This window comes from Neofelis nebulosa, chromosome 8 (genome assembly GCF_028018385.1).
Source record: "Neofelis nebulosa isolate mNeoNeb1 chromosome 8, mNeoNeb1.pri, whole genome shotgun sequence".
NCBI lineage: Eukaryota > Metazoa > Chordata > Mammalia > Carnivora > Felidae > Neofelis > Neofelis nebulosa.
The window spans coordinates 26,484,247-26,499,288 of NC_080789.1; the positions used below are offsets into that span (position 1 = coordinate 26,484,247).

The following is a 15,042-nucleotide window of genomic DNA, read 5'->3' on the forward strand; positions in this document are numbered from 1 at the left end:
GAAACTTCACGTGCAAAATATTTACCATAATGCCTGACACACAGTAAATGCTCAAATTAATGGTATTATTACTGTTAGTACCTGGCAACATTAATCATAGTACTAATTATCAAAATAAATGTAGCAGATATTTTAAAATAGATTTCAGATTTGTAAATGACAAACTGTAGAATTTGAAGAAGTGAAATACATAGAGGGAAGATGTAAATTCATACTTAGTTTATTGAGAGTCATTTTATATACTTACTTGAATTCTGTCATATGTAGGAATCAGATAATCATTGTTCCCATTTTATAAGTGAGGAAACACTCATTTATGAGAAAACATTCATGAAGCAATGAGAGACTAGTCCAAGGTTAGTAGGTGGTAGAACCATGATTCAGATCTAGGTAGTCTGGGAGTTTCTGTTTCTGGCCATAATAGGGACTGAGTTTTTCTTAATACCTTCACTAAAAACTGACACAGAATATAGGAAACAGTGGTGTGCAGACTGGAAAGCATGTAGTACAAGGCAGTGATCCCTGAAGGAAGGAAAAAAATGAAATAATCTCTACAATTGGCCCATATTATGTCCATCAGAGTGGAAAGGCTTTAATGCATGGTGCATTGAGTAGAAGATTCAGAAGGGTTTTACTTCAGTAGTGAAGCCAAATTAGCCCCACACTAAAGGGTACTCTGGTTCTCCCTAACAAGTGTAAAAGCAAGGTCTAAAAGTATTAAACTATTTCTAAGTAACCTAAAAGCATAACACAATGAAGATTTTAAAGTATGTAAAGGAATCCAAAAGTATCTAGTACTGAAACAAACAAACAAAACCCCATGAAATTCACAATGTCTGACATCTAATAAAAAATGACTGGGCAGGGGCGCCTGGGTGGCGCAGTCGGTTAAGCGTCCGACTTCAGCCAGGTCACGATCTCGCAGTCCGTGAGTTCGAGCCCCGCGTCAGGCTCTGGGCTGATGGCTCGGAGCCTGGAGCCTGTTTCCGATTCTGTGTCTCCCTCTCTCTCTGCCCCTCCCCCGTTCATGCTCTGTCTCTCTCTGTCCCAAAAATAAATAAAAAAATGTTGAAAAAAAAAAATTAAAAAAAAAAAAAATGACTGGGCAGCCAAGATTGGTTCATAAGTTATGGGTTCCTAATAAAACATTTAAGGAAGAAATTATGTCAGGTCTCTGCAGTCTTTTACAGAAAATAAAGTCAGAGGTAATATTTCTTAACTCATTCTGAGAGGCCAGATACCTAATACCTAAACCAACCTAATACCTAATATCTTAATCAAAGACAACAAAACAAAACAAAAACTATAGACCACTGTCTCTCATGAACAAAGATTTCAAGAATCCTGAACAAAATATTAGCAAATCAAATCCAATACTGTATACAAAGAATAACACACTGGGAACAAGTAGGTTTTTTTTAAAATTTTTAAAATTTTTTAACGTTTATTTATTTTTGAGACAGAGACAGACCATGAATGGGGGAGGGTCAGAGAGCGAGGGAGACACAGAATGCGAAGCAGGCTCCAGGCTCCCAGCTGTCAGCACAGAGCCCGATGCGGGGCTCGAACTCATGGACTGTGAGATCACGACCTGAGCCGAAGTCGGACGCTTAACCGACTGAGCCACCCAGGCGCCCCAACAAGTAGGTTTTATGCCAGCCATGGAAACCTGGCTGAACATTACAAAATGAATTAATGTAATTTGTCACATCAACAGGACAAAAAAGAAAAAATCAAATGATTGTTATCAGTTGATGCAGAAAGAACATTTGACGGAATCCAGCATCCACTCATGATAAAAACTCTCAGCAAACTAGGAAGAGAGGGGAACTACCTTAACGTGTTAAAGAACATCTACAAAAACCCTATTGCTAACATCAAACTTAATGATGAGAAACTTAGAGCTTTCCCACTGAGGAAACAATGAGGCAAGGATATCCTTTTACCACTCCTTCTCAGTACTGGGAGTCTTATTCAATACAGTAAGACAGGAAAAGAAAAGACTTACAAATTTGGTAGAAATAAAACTCTGCTCGATTATCTATGTAGAAAATCTGAAACAGTGAACAAAAAACTCTTGAAACTAGTAAGCGGTTACAGTGAAGTTGCAGGATAATGTACAAAAGACCACCACTTTCTGTGTAATAGGAATGATGAGGTAGAATTTGAAATGAAAAACATAGTATCACTTGTGTTAGCATCCCCCAAAGGGAAATACTTAGATATAAACCTGAAAAAAATGTAGATGATCTATATGAAGAAAACTAAAAAACTGGTGAACAAAATTAAAGAACTACATAAATGGATAGTGGATAGGAAGACAATGTCAGCATGTCTGTTCTTCCCAACCTGGCCTATAAATTCAGTGCAATCCCAGTCAAAATGTCAGCAAGTTACTGTGTTGATCTCAACAAACTGCTTTTGAAGTTTATAGAGAGAAACAAAAGACCCAAAGTAGCCAACACACTATTAAAGAACAAGGTCAGAAGACTGACACTGTCTGACATCAGGATTTGCTATAAAGCTGTTATAATTAAGACTGTGTCCTACTGGCAGAAGAATAGACAAATAGATCCATAGAACAGACCAGAGAGTCTAGATATAGACCCATACAAATAGAGCCATTTGGTCTTTGATAAGGAAGAAAAGGCAGAATGGAGAAAAAGTCTTTTCAACAAGTGGTACTAAAACAACTGTAAATGCACATGCAAAGAAAAAAAAAATCTAGACACAGACCATACACCTTTCACAAAAGTAACTAAAAGTAGTTCTACTTTTAGACCTAAATATAAAACTTAAAATTATCAAACTACCAGAGGATAACATAGGGGAAAACTTAGATGACCTTAGGTTTGGTGATGACTTTTTAAATACAATACCAAAAACATGATATATGAAAGGAGTAATTGGGAAGTTAGACTTTATTAAAATTAAAACATCTGTGAAAGACGTTGTAAGGAGATTAAGAAGAGAAGCCATTGACTGGTAGAAAATATTTGCTAAAGGAACACCTGATAAAGGACTATTATTCAGATTATACAAAGAATTAATAAAACTCCACAGTAAGAAAAAAACCTAGTTTAAAAATAAGCCAAGCACTTTAACAGACCTTTCACTGGAGAAGATCTACACATGCAAAATAAGTGTATGAAAAGATGTTAAACAATGTATGTTATTAGCGAATTGCAAATTAAAACAAGATACCACAAGACACTCATGAGAATGGCCAGATCCAGAACACTGGTGATACTAAATGCTGGTGACAATGTGGAGCCAAAGGACTTGCCAGCATTACTGGTGGGAATGCAAAATGGTACAGCAACTTTAGAAGACAGTTTGACAGTTTCTTACAAAACTAAACATAATCTTACCATGAGTTGCAGCAGCCATTCTTCTTGATATATACTTAAAAGAATTGAGAATTTGTTTCTGTACAACCACCTGTGCACAGTTGTTTCTAGCAGCTTTATTCCTACTTGCCAAAACTTCAAAGCAATGGATATGTCCTTCAGTAGGTGAATGGTTAAATGAACTGTGGTACATCCGGACGTGAACAGATAGGGAGGAACGTTTATTACATATTACTAAGTGAAAGGAGCCAATCTGAAGAGGCTGTATATACTGTAGTATTCCAAATATATGACACTAAGGAAAAGGGAAAACTATGGAGACATTAAAAATATCATTGGTTGCCAGGGATTAGGGGAGAGGGAGGGATGAACAGGTGGAGCACAGAGGATTTTTAGAACAGTGACACTGTTCTGTGTGATATTAAAATGGTGGGTACATGCCAGTATACATTTGTCAGTATCCATAGAAGGTACCACACAGGAGTGAGCCCTAATGTAAACTATACATTTTTGGTCATAATGTGTATTACTATATGTTTATGAGTAGTAACAAATCTACTCCTCTGATGTGAGATGCTGATAGTGGTGGAGGCTGTGGGTATGTGGGGGTAGGGACATATGGGGACTCTCTCTGTATTTTCTGCTTAGTTTTGATGTAAACCTAAAACTGCTCTAAAATGCAAAGACCTTTTTTTTTTTTATAAAGACTTTTAAAAAAAATGTTCAGTGTAATTAACTTACAGTGTTATATTAGTTTAAATGTACAATATAGTGATTCAGCAATTCTGTATATCACTCGGTGGTCATCATGATAAGTGTACTTCTAATTCCCTTTACCTATTTTACCCCCCCCCCCCCTCCCCTTTGGTAACCTCCAGTTCTCTGTAGTTAAGAGTCTATTTTTTTGTCTCTTTTCTTCTTGTTCATTTGTTTTGTTTCTTAAATTCCAATATGAGTGAAATCATATGGTATTTGTCTTTCTCTGACTTATTTCACTTAGCATTGTACCCTCTGGATCCATCCATGTTGCTGCAAATGACACTATTTCATTTTTTTTTTATGACTAACACTCCATTGTGTGTGTGTGTGTATACACATGAGATCGTCTTCATTCATATATCAATGGACACTTGGGTTGCTTTCCTAATTTGGTTATTGTAAATAATGCTGCAATAAACATAGGGGCTCATATATCTTTTCAAATTAGTGTTTTCATATTCTTTGGGTAAATATCCAGTAGTGCTGTCACTGGATCGTATGGTAATTCTGTTTTTAATTTTTTGAGAAACCACCATACTGTTTTCCACAGTGGCTGCACCAGTTTGCATTCCTGCTGACAGTGCTTGAGGGTTCCTTTTTTCTACATCCTCACCAACATTTGTGTCTTCATGTTTTTGATTTTAGCCATTCTAACAGGTGTGAGGTGGTATCTCACTGTGGTTTTGATTTGCATTCCCTGATGATGAATGATGTTGAGCATCTTCTCATGTGTCTGTTGGCTATCTGTATGTCTTCTTTGGAGAAATATCTTCTCATGTCTTCTGCTCATTTTTAATTGAATTATTTGTGGGTTTTTTGGTGTTAGGTTGTATATATACTTTATATGTTTTGGATACTAACCCATTACTGCATATGTCATTTGCAAATATCTTCTCCCATTCCATAGATTGTCTTAGTTTTTTTGTTTCCTTTGCTGTGCAGAAGCTTTTTATTTTGATGTCATCCCAATAGTTTATTTTTGCTTTTGTTTCCCTTGCCTCAGGAGACATATCTAGAAAAATGTTGCTATGGCCAATGTCAGAGAAATTACTGCCTGTCTGTCTCAAGGATTTTTTTTTACAGGTTCAGGTCTCACATTTAGGTCTTTAATTCAGTTTGAGTTTATTATTGTGTTTGTGTAAAGAAGGTGGTTTAGTTTCCTTCTTTTGCATGTAGCTGTCCAGTTTTCCAAACACTGTTTGTTAAAGAGATTGTCTTTTTCCTATTGCATATTCTTTCCTCCTTTGTTTAAGATTAATTGACCATATAATTGTGGGTTATTTCTGGGCTATTCTGTTCTATCGATCTGTGTTTTGTTGTGTGTGTGTGCCAGTACCATACTGCTTTGATGACTGCAGCTTTGTAGGATATCTTGTAATCTGAGATTGTGATCCCTTCAGTTTTGTTCTTTTTTTTCCAAGATTACTTTGGCTATTCAGGGTCTTTTGTGGTTTCGTAAAATTTTTAGGATTATTTATTCTAGCTGGGTGAAAATGTGATTGATACTTTGATTACATTAAATCTATGGATTGCTATGGATAGTATCAACATTTTAACAATATTCTCCCAATCCATGAGCAAGGAATAAAAACTTTTTAATTGACTGGGCTTACAGAGAAGCAGGAGAATTTATTTCATAATGAAGAAAAAGATCAATCAGCAGAAACAGACCTAGAAACAGCCCTGGAGTGTTAATGGAAGCCATATTTGACTTGTGGTGTCAGTGGAGGCCACGTGGGGAGCAATAAGTCATTCCTATCCCTGCCATCTAGGTTGCTATCCATGCACCTAGTAGGAGCTGGAACTCCTACTTCTACCCAGCATGGGTGTCATGAAGAGCTTCTCCCCACCCTTGGGTATCATAGAACTAACGTGGGGAATGTGGACTATTACATGCAGTTGGTAGTAATGAGAGATAATAATCCTTTCTCTGCCAGAGCCATGTTCTAAAAAGCCAGCTAAAATAAACTTTAAATAAGATCCAGAGTCTCCTAATACAATACCCCCAAAATCTAAATTTCAGTAGAAAATCACTTGTCATACTGAGAACCTGGAAGATCTTAAACTACATTAAAAAAGACAATAGATGTTAACATTGAGATGATAGAGATATTATTAGAATTTCCTGACAAAGATTTTAAAGCAGCCATGGTAGAAATGTTTTACTATATAATTATAAAGTTGAAACAAATGGAAAAAAAAGAGTCTTAACAAGGAAACAGAAAATGTAAAGAACCAAATAAAAATTTTAGAACTGAAAAATATGACTGTTGAACCCCCCCCCAAACAAAACAAAATACAAACCCTCAGTTGTTGGGCTTAACAGCAGAATGGAGGGGATAGAGGAAAGAATCTGTGAACTTGATGATAGAACATTAGAAATTACCCAGTCTGAGCAAGCTACAGAAAGTATATTAAATAACACAGAGAGCCATAAGTTCCTATGGACTATAAGAAAAGATCTAAGATATTTGTCCTTGAAAAGACAAAGAGGGCATTGTTGAAAAAGCACTTGGAGAAATAAAGGCTGAAACATTATCACGTGCAGAAGGGAAAGAAGTAACAACTCATAATTATCCAGCAAAAAATGTCCTTCAGGAATTAAGAATAAATCAAGACATTCATAGAATAAGGAAAACTAAGACAACCTGTTGCCAGTAGTTCTATCCAAAAGAATGCCTATGGGAAATTCTCTAAACAGAAAGAAAACAGTAAAATTAGTCTCAAAACATCAAGAAGGCTAAAAGAACACAGTAATCAAAACTATGAGTATATACAATAATTGTTCCTTTCTTGAATCAGTTTTCTAAATTTTGTTTGATGGTTAAAGCAAATATTATAGTACTGTTTGATGTGGTTTTAAATGTTTATACTGGATATTAAGGCAATTATAAACAAGGGCAAAGGATGTAAAGAGAAGTAAAATTTCTAACTATAACTTGAACTGGTAAAATGAAACCAGTAGGCTATGATAAGGTATATCTAAGTAATTCCCAGAGCAACAACCAAGAAAGCTATACAAAGAGATATGCTCAGAAAATTATAGATAAATCAAGTGGAATCCTAAAAAAATGTTCAAGGAACCCACAGGAAGGCAGGAAAAAGGAAACAAACTTAGAACAAGAAATAGGAAAAAAAAAAACTGAAGCCATAAAATATTTATAGTCACAATAAAAGTAAATGGTGTACATATATAAAAATTAAAAGAGATTGATGGAGTTGATGTTAAAAATGAAAGACCCAACTATATGCTGTCTATAGGAAACCTCAAAAATAACAATATAGGTAGTTAGTAATTAAAAGAATGGAAAATTATATGTCTTATAATAAAAGAAACATAAGTGGTTGTATTAATATCAGATAAAGTAGACTTCAGAGCAAAGAAAAGTATCTGAGGTGGAAGATTATATAATGATGGAAAATGTCAGTCTGTCATGAAGACGGGAATACTAAATGTGTATGAACCAAACAGAGCTTTAAAATATAGTAAGCAGAAACTAGTAGAAGTAAAAAAAAAAAAAAAAAAAAAGAGCTGAATCCATAATTATCGTTGGAGATTTGGCACCCTTGTTTCAACAATTGATAAAAAAAATTTGAATCAGTAAGGATGTAGAACTCAACAACACCATTAACCAACAGAATCCAATCAACATTTATAGAACACTCTACCCAACAAGAGCACCTAAACATGTTTTTCTTCAAGTGGCTATTAAGGGTATACCCAAACAGGCTATATCTTGGGCCATAAAATAAACCTCAACAAATTTATAAAAATTGAGATTATACAAAATGAATTCTCTAACCATAATAGAATCAAGCTAGAAATCAATATCAGAAAGATAGCAGGGAAATCCTCAGTTGGAAATGAAATGATAGCCTTCAAATAATTCATAAGTCATAGAGGAAATTTCAATGAAAACATATTAATAAAAAATAATTTTAAGAAATACATTAGCCTGAATGAAAATGTGGATACAGCTAAAGTATTGCTGAGAAAAAAAATGTATAGTGCTAAATGCATTCATTAGAAAACAGGAGAAAAATACCAAATCAGTAATCTAAGCTCCCACCTTAAGAACCTAGAAAAAGATCAACATAAACCCAAAATAAGTAGAGGGAAGGAAATAAGAAAGAGAAGAGCAGAAATTGAAATCAGAAGAACAGTAGAGAAAATCAGTGTAGCAAAGAGCTGTTTCTTTGAAAAGATTAATAAAATTGCAAACCTGTAAAAAAGACTGCCAAAAAAAAAAAGAGGGAAGGTATAGATTATCTATATCAGGAATGAAACCGAGACTATCACTACAGGTCTTGCACACATCAAAAGGTTAATAAGGTAATCTGGTGAATGGCTCTACCCAAACAAATTTGACAAACATAGATAAAATGGCTCAAAAGGCAGATACTACCGTAACTTACCCCATATGAAATAATTTGAATAGCCATATAACTATTAAGGAAACTTAATTCATATTAAAAACTCACCAAAAGAATGGTTTCCTTGGAGAATTCTACACAGTGTTTAAAGAAGAATGAAAACCAGTTCTATACATGTCTTACAGAAAATAAAAGAGGAGGGATGTTACTAGTTGGGGAAACGGTAAAGGGTACACAGAACTCTGAGTTATTATTATATTTTTAATATTTATTTATTTATTTTGAGACAGAGAGAGTGCACACGAGTGAACACAGGTGTGAGCAGGGGAGGGGCAAAGAGAGAATGAATCCCAAGCAGGATCTGCGCTGTCAGCACAGAGCCCAGTGTGGGGCTCAATCTCAAAAACCATGAGATCATGACCTGAGCCGAAATCAATAGTTGGACAGTTAACCAAATGAGCCACCCAGGTGCCCCATGAATTATTTTTTACAATTGCATGTGAACCTACCATCATCTAAAAATAAAATTAAAAAAAAAAATGTAAACAGGAAAAAGTTATAAAAGTAAGAATGACAACAGACTTCCTTTTGGAAATAATATAAGTCCAAAGACGGTAGAGAAATATCTTTAAAATACTAGACAAACAAACAAACTTAGGCTGTTTGATTCCAGAACCTGTACTCTTAACCATTACTCTATGCTGCATCATAAAGATCATAAAAACAGAGATGGATGGAACAATTAGATAGACTCCTTTTTCCTTTTTTGGAGAGGAAACTCCTGGTGAGTTAGAGTAGTACGACCATCCTTTGAAAAGAAGATAAACAACAACTGTTCTTAGTCTCAGATCTGTTTCTCGTTTCTGTTTTGTCCTTTACTTCAACAATTTTTTAAAAGTAAAATTGGTTAATATGTCATGTTTCCTGTCAGGTAAGCTTATATTCTAGAAGAGAGTAAAGTAAATGTAGGGTTACAATATGGGCAAATTTGGATAAATGTCATAAAAGAGAAATTCAAACAAAGCCTTTGGGAAATTTAGAGAAAGCATTGAGAGTACGACAGATTAAGGCTATCAAGAAAGATTGAGTGTGAATCTGATTGAGAGTGGAGGAAAAGGGAAAAGCTGAGGATATGTCTAAGATCTGTGTCCTGATGACTAGGGCAAGGGCAGTATCATAGCGGTGATTAAATATAAGCTCTTTGGTGGCACAGTTTTGTGATTATTTGCTTGTCTGCTAGGTTTGTAATGTATCCTTACTACCTAGAACAGCCCTGAGTACATAGTAAATGCGCAATAAATATTTGTTACATGAATGAATAAACGAATAGAGAAATTAGAAGGCGATGATCACCAGATTTTGTAGGGATGATTTGATAGTGAGCTCTAGTTTGGGAGTTACAATTGTGGGATCTAATTGTGACTATGCTATTAGCCAGCTTCATCCATAGTTTGAACTATCACTTCAGCTATCACACACATGACTTTCAAAACTATTGGAGAGAGCAATAATATAGGGAACATGCTGGTCAAGAACATTAGCTGTCTGACCTTGCATGTAAAATGAAGATGACAAGAGAAGTTACTGTTACTAAATGCAATTTTATGTCTAGTGCACTTAGCTTGGCACTTGGTCATAATACTGAGTAAAGGGCACCATTGTTTGAACTTGAGTTCCACTTGGACTTTGACCTAGATGAGCCAGCCACCACACCTCTGGTATAGCACATTAAAACTAAAACTGTATTTGAATTACCTCATGCAAAAAGCTAAATTGTATTTCAAAGATGGCCAGCTTAATACCTTCATTTTACTTGGTGCCAAAGTGGAAAAAGTAACTTGCACAAAGTCACACAGAGAATATGGAGGGAAAAAGGTAGTCAGGGACCAAACTTGTGGGGGGTAGTGTTTATATGTAAAGGGTGGGAGGAAAAATAGGAAAGAGACACTAAATTAGTTAGGCTTGAGGCTGAATTTTATAGCTGCCTTCTATGATGAATTTTATTTTCTGGGGGAAAAAATGGTGTTTTCCTGCTAGATAGCTCTACCTGTATTTCCCATTGACATCTTTAATTCAACGTGTCTGAAGCCAAATTGGAATCACTGCATGTTAAAACTGAAAATGGTTTTTGAGGGCCTTCAGTCTATACTCTCATTTTAGAGATGAGGAAAACAGATTCTGCTCTGTGGTGGAGCTCTCACACTTCTTAGATTCATTAGTAGCAAAGTGAGCCATCATTCATCTCTTGGGTCACTTTTGCCCATGTTGCAGAGTGTTACTTTAAGTCCTTTTGGGTTAGAGTGAGGCTTCTAGGCTCATCCTGGCTACAGACAACCTCTAGTGTTGTTAAGAGCAGTCGTTTTTTTTTTTTTTTTTTTCTTTAAACAGCTGACTCCTTTCAGTTGAATCACATGAAGAAACCCCATATATAAAAAGAGACTAAAAAAGAGGAGTTGCTCTGGCTAACAAAGATTTGGTGGTGATGGTGGTTGGGGAGATCAGGGAAGAGAAAGAATGAGTTTTACCCTGATAACTTGGCCCCTGATTCCTGGAGGTGAGGGGCCTCTGAAGTGCCTCTGAGGTTAGGAAGCAGTGTGAAACTCCGTGATTCGGAGGCCTGGGGGGTCCGGCAGTGAGGGTTGGTATGAATGAGAAGACCACTTGTGTTTCTGTTCATCCTGTTTTCCCGTGACTTTTCCACATACCCTGGAGTAATAATTTTTAGGTCTTTCTTGAATCTAATAATTAAGAACTAGGCCATCAGTGCAACTAGGGCCTAAATAAACTCTCAGCTGTCATTTTAAAACTCTCATCAGTCACATTTGTAGGTATTTACACAGACAAGCAGCTTTTTTGTGAATTAAGTGGCCTTGAAATAGATAATTTTATTAGTATAGACAAAGCTCAAGTATTGTCACGTGAGGAAAAGCTTAGTGGCAATCAGCATATTGATCTTGCATAAACCCTTTATAATGTTCTGATGAATTGTAAAATACTTGACATATTTTTAATTACTTTTATACTATTATTTATAATTTTGAATTTTAGCAACTGATGAAGCCCTGTGCTTAGAGGACACCATGGGGAGATAGAGGGAAAATAGGACAAGGTCCTTGCCCTCACATTTGAGTCATGCTGAATACAGAATGAAGAATGTGACATTTTAGGTTTTTATCCTTTGTACTTGCTTTTACCACCTCAACTTCCATATTGTGTAATTTTTAATTTTAATTTACTGATGTGTAAAGCATATTCATGACTGAAAATTCACTAATTTAAGATTCTGTGCTTTCTTTCAAATTATTACTAGATTGCAGGACTGGAGAAAGATAAAGAAGAACTACATAATCAACTGCTTAGTGTTGATCCCACAAGAGACAGCAAACGAATGGAACAACTTGTTCGAGAAAAAGTCCATTTATGTCAGAAAGTAAAAGGCTTAGAGGCTGAGGTAGCTGAATTAAGGGCTGAAAAAGAAAATTCTGGTGCTCAGGTAGAAAATGTCCAAAGAATTCAGGTACGGCAGTTGGCTGAGACACAGGCTACAGTCAGATCCCTGGAGGTAAGATTTTAATTGCTTCCCGGTAGAGTATGACATACTTTTTTGAAAGTGCAATCGACAAGCCTTTGATTTTTAGAGCACAAATGTATGCTTACCAATCTAATGCTGATGCATTTGTAGAGTCCCAAGAGTATAGATTCTTTTTGTACAGAAGAAAGCTATTGATTCATAAGCAATAGCTATGCTACTACATTTACAAAGGGATTATTTATTCTTTGGGAGCCAAAACACCTAGTCAAAATGATTTAACCCTTGAAATGCCAAAGAGTAGAATATGCAAAATTTTCAAAATTTGAGTTTCTGAGGATTAAAGTCATCTCCAACCAGAAGGAACAATTTATTCCTGGATAGTTATTTCCTTACATGGGATTCAAGGTATTAAAATCAAAAGACCTGTTTAAATAAAAATACCATACTTTTATATCTTATGACAGCTTCTTGCCAGAGTAATACAATACAACTTGGTACTAATGCATGTAAGTCTTTAGTGAACTATTTTCCTGAGTTTGTTAGAGAAATATAAGAGCTTGCAGAGCTAGGCTGGTACTCCTAGAGGTATTCTTCTATGAAAATTCTTGGTTTCCATTGTTTGAGAGGAAAACTTTCCTTATACTCTTAGGTTCAGTGATTGGGGATTGTGAATTAAACTGACAATAGGTTAACAACAGAAAAGGTGGATATTTATGTAAGTAAACAGGAGTTCACAGAAAAAATGTGGCTCAAAGTGGTAGAATTTGGGGCTTGCGTGTCATCCTTTTAAAAAATATTTATTTTGGGGGCGCCTGGGTGGCTCAGTCGGTTAAGTGTCTGACTTTGGCTCAGGTCATGATCTCATGGTTCGTGGGTTCGAGCCCCACGTCGGGCTCTGTGCTGACAGCTCAGAGCCTGGAGCCTGCTTCTGATTCTGTCTCTCTCTGTCTCTGCCTCTCCCTTACTCACATTCTGTCTCTGCCTCTCAAAAATAAATAAATGTAAAAAAAAATTTTTTTAAATAAATAAAAATAAAAAATATTTATTTTTGAGAGAGAGAGAGTGCAGGGAAGGGGCAGAGAGAGAGGGAAACAGGATCTGAAGCAGGCTCTGCACTGAGAGCCTGATGCAGGGCTTGAATTCCTGAACCAAACTGTGGGGTCATGATCTGAGCTGAAGTCAAAGGCTTAGCTGACCCAGGTGACCCTGCATACCATCTTAATAGGGAAACGAGACGGGGACAAAAGGCACTTAGGGGAACACAAATGACTTTTAGGAAAGATAAACAGGCCCTTAGGAAAATAGATGGGAGATATGACAGTTTTGTGACAGTGTCTGTATAGGTGATTTTTTATGCTTCTCCCTAAATAGGAGTCAGTCTTCACTGGCTATAAAACCCAGACAAGGGGATTTATAATTCTTTTTGGTGGCTCTGGTTTTTGGTAGCAGAGAGGAGTTCGGGGAAAAACCTTTTCCTGTGTCTATTGATTATCAAATGCCTTCAGCTCAAAATAATTTTTATGCCACGGTGACATATTCTGGATCCCTTAACCACCTTGTTTAGGTATGCTTACTTTTCCTGGTTTTTAGTGTCTAACATATAGCAAATATACTAGTTTTGAGCAATCAAAAACTAGTTTTGATTTATTTTGAGCAATCCAAAGTGTGTGTGTGTGTGTGTGTGTGTGTGTTTAGAATAGTTGTGAAATGATTAGACTTGTAGGGAATTAGTGGGCATCTAGCAAAATAGTCATTTTTTTTTTCAGCCAAAAAACTGGGTACAGCCAAAATATTGATATGTTTTGAAGAATAGAAGTCATCTTTTTATTTTTTGATGAAGCTTCTGACAGTATTTATTGGTTTCCTGAACTAAAATTGTGTCATTGGACCTTAGACATGAGGCAGTTCAAAATGAGACTTTTATGTTGCTACCTTTCCAGTATTAATGTATTTATAGTGACTGAGTAAGTGGATGATTGCAATTGAATACAGTGTTTGATCTCAATGCAGAGCTTTTTATTGAGGTCATTTGGAGTGCTGATTTTCAGGACAAGTTCAATGATTACAAAAGATGGGAGGTTCATTTGTGACACTTTCAAAGAGTTAATTTTATCCTTTGTCAGATGAAATGAGAATAAGCACATGAGAAGAAGCATTTTTTCTTCTTTGATTTTTTTTTTTTTTTTTGGCTATCATTGTGCTTGCCCAAAGACTATCATTTTATATTTGAGGAAAATAGTTTTTTCTGAATTACTTGTTGAATATACTCTTTAAAATTTTTATTTTTAATGTTTATTTATTTTTGAGAGAGACAGAGGGCGAGCAGGAAAGGGGCAGAGAGAGAGGGAGACACAGGGTCTGAAGCAGGTTCCAGGTTCTGAGCTGTCAGCACAGAGCCCAACACGGGGCTTGAACCCACAAACCGTGAGATCATGACCTGAGCCGAAGTCGGACACTTAACTGACTGAGCCACCCAGGTGCCCCTGAATATATGCTTATCGTATTTAAGATATATAGGAAATGAGATCTTATAAAACCGTGAAGCTTATTTTTTAAATGTCAAACATTTAACTATTTTGAGTGGAAATATTTTTAAAAAGCATTTAGTTTTCATTTTCAAGTTAAAGAGTACTATGACTGTTACCAACCAGAAATTTTCTTGAAAATTTACAGACTTAAGAATCTTTATTATGTGATGGGATCAAGAGCTATTGAGCTCTTTGTTCATACTTCCCGAGGCTCCAGATTGAGAATTTTGAATTCTTAAATCTCTCTTTTTTTAATCTCCCTTGATTTTCAGAGTTTTTGCTCTCACCTACTACTGCAGATGAGCCCTTTCTTCTACTTTCTAATATACTTTTATATTTCTGAGATGCATCGAAACCCCCAAAATGTTTGTTCGAATTATGTCAGCAAGAAGAGTAAATAGGTGTCGAGTACACAGAGGTACACTCTCATGAGAGAAGTTTATGAGTTGTATTTTGGTGGTGGTTGTTGATAATGTCATTTGTGTAGATACTCTTGTTA

At 35.8% G+C, this 15,042-nt stretch overlaps 1 protein-coding gene and 1 non-coding gene across 7 annotated transcripts in view; both read left to right on the plus strand.

Annotated features, from left to right (window-relative positions):
* The window catches only part of CEP83 (centrosomal protein 83), a 120,367-nt gene that overhangs the window by 60,309 nt on the left and 45,016 nt on the right, over positions 1-15,042 (plus strand). For all 6 annotated transcript variants that reach the window (XM_058741791.1, XM_058741790.1, XM_058741788.1 and 3 more), the window contains one exon: positions 11,794-12,045. In XM_058741791.1, the coding sequence (XP_058597774.1) occupies positions 11,794-12,045 (252 nt within the window). The remainder of the gene's footprint in view (positions 1-11,793; positions 12,046-15,042) is intronic.
* TRNAQ-UUG (transfer RNA glutamine (anticodon UUG)) lies at positions 12,826-12,910 on the plus strand. The gene has a single exon. It is a non-coding gene; the product is annotated as a tRNA-Gln (tRNA).